Raw genomic sequence first — 1,807 nt, 5'->3', positions numbered from 1 at the left:
CTCTCTCTCTGTCCTTTCCATGTTAGAATCTTTTACTTAACTCAGCTCAAAATAAAAACTTCCCTTAGACTCCATTACTCCAAAATGGAGTGAGAAACTACAAATAGCAAACCATTTTCTCAGAGACACTCTATTTTCTTTTGTACATTTGTTATAATTAAAGGATAATAGTAATAATACTCTAGACACAGAACTTTATACATAGAAAAGACTCAGTTCTGGTGGGTTATTAATTTTAGGTTATTTATTCTTATTCTTTAGGTTGTTGATTCTTATTTTGGGGAGTGAAGGGACAAAATCTTCTCTTGAAAATCCATTCAAGAAGAATCATGTGCATCAGGGACCTGAAACACCCTTGTGATTCTGCTCACCTGCCTATAAGTAGGTAGCATATTCCTAGGCATAGATAATGGGATACAGTTCATCACATTGGATATAAACAAGACATTATGATGGCTTGAGGCTATAAGAGGGGGAAATTGGAGAAAGTCAAATAGCTACTATACATCATACTCCTGAGGAGTGTGGGTATTTTCATATACCTGTATCATCACAAGAGTTCTATGAAGAAAGGCATTACTGTTTCCAACCCTTCTACCCTATACTGGTGGTTAGGAGTTTAGGGGACAGAAAGTTCTGTGGAAGCTTCTCTTTATGGCGTTCTTCAGCTCCTTATTCCTAAGACTGAAAATAATTGGGCTAAGAAAGGGGGTGAAGACTGTATAAGTGGTGGTAATCAGAATGTTACTGTCCATAGAATGAGAGCCCTTGGGCTTGAGGTAGATGAGGGAGGCAAAACCGTAGTGCACGACCACTATGGTGAGGTGGGAGACACAGGTGGAGAAGGTCTTGGGCCGGCCCTCAGTGGAGGGGATCCTCAGGATGGCAGCCACGATGAAGACATAGGAGAGGATGATGAAGAACAAGCACCCCATCAGGGCCGTGACACAGACCAGGATCACACCCAGGGTGAGAGAGGCTGTGTCCCTCCCACAGGCCAACTTCAAAAGGGAAAAAATATGGCAGAAAAAATGGTGAATCTCGTTGGACCCACAGAAGCTGATGTGAAAAGTGATCAGTGTCACTATCATCCCCATGACTGAGCCACCAGCCCAGCACCAGGACACAAGACGGGCACAGTCACAGGTGCTCATGAGCACGTTGTAGCGCAAGGGGTGGCAGATGGCCACGTAGCGGTCGTAGCCCATGATCATGAGCAGGAAGGAGTGGGTGTAGCCAGACGTAAAGGAGAAGAACATCTGGCTGGCACAGGCCACAAAGGTGATGGAGCGGTGGGTGGAGAGCATGTCTGCCAGCATTTGAGGGGTAATGGTAACAGTGAACAGAATCTCAGAGATGGAGAGGGCGCAGAGGAAGAGGTACATGGGGGTGTGGAGGCTGTGCTCCCTCCAGATGGTGCCCATGATGAGCAGGTTGCCCAGGAGTGTGAACAGGTACATCAGCAGGTACAGCAGGAAGAAGGTGGGCAGGAGCTGCTGAGGGAAGTGGGAGAAGCCGATGAGGATGAATTCAGACACTGTGCTGTAGTTCTGAGCAGACGAGGATGCTGCATCTGGGGAGATCAGAAAGAGAATGAAGGCACAGTGGTTAAAACAGAGGCGCTAGCATACATTAAATACCAACTGAAGAGCTCTATACTATACAGATGGAGAAGGAAATGGCAACCCACTTCAGAATTCATGCCTGGAGAATCCCATGGACAGAGGAGCTTGCCAGGCTACAGTCTATGGGGTTGCAAGAGTTGGACACAACTGAGCGACTAAGCATATACTATACAGAGAAGTTG

The 1,807-nt window shown here is 46.2% G+C and overlaps 1 protein-coding gene across 1 annotated transcript; it reads right to left on the bottom strand.

The window, feature by feature from the left end:
• Positions 1-611: 611 nt before the first annotated feature.
• On the bottom strand, positions 612-1,550 carry LOC120864175 (olfactory receptor 10H4-like). The gene has a single exon (XM_040241028.1). It carries the CDS (start codon positions 1,458-1,460, stop codon positions 612-614), a length of 849 nt encoding a protein of 282 aa, XP_040096962.1. The 5' UTR covers positions 1,461-1,550.
• Between the last annotated feature and the right edge of the window lie 257 nt (positions 1,551-1,807).

Source organism: Oryx dammah, unplaced genomic scaffold, assembly GCF_014754425.2.
Source record: "Oryx dammah isolate SB20612 unplaced genomic scaffold, SCBI_Odam_1.1 HiC_scaffold_5, whole genome shotgun sequence".
NCBI lineage: Eukaryota > Metazoa > Chordata > Mammalia > Artiodactyla > Bovidae > Oryx > Oryx dammah.
This window is presented reverse-complemented; position numbering and strand designations above follow the sequence as displayed.

Bases quoted from the DNA above. Each gene is read 5' to 3' on its own strand.
- LOC120864175 (XM_040241028.1), bottom strand. From the start codon at position 1,460: ATGTACCTGTTCACACTCCTGGGCAACCTGCTCATCATGGGCACCATC.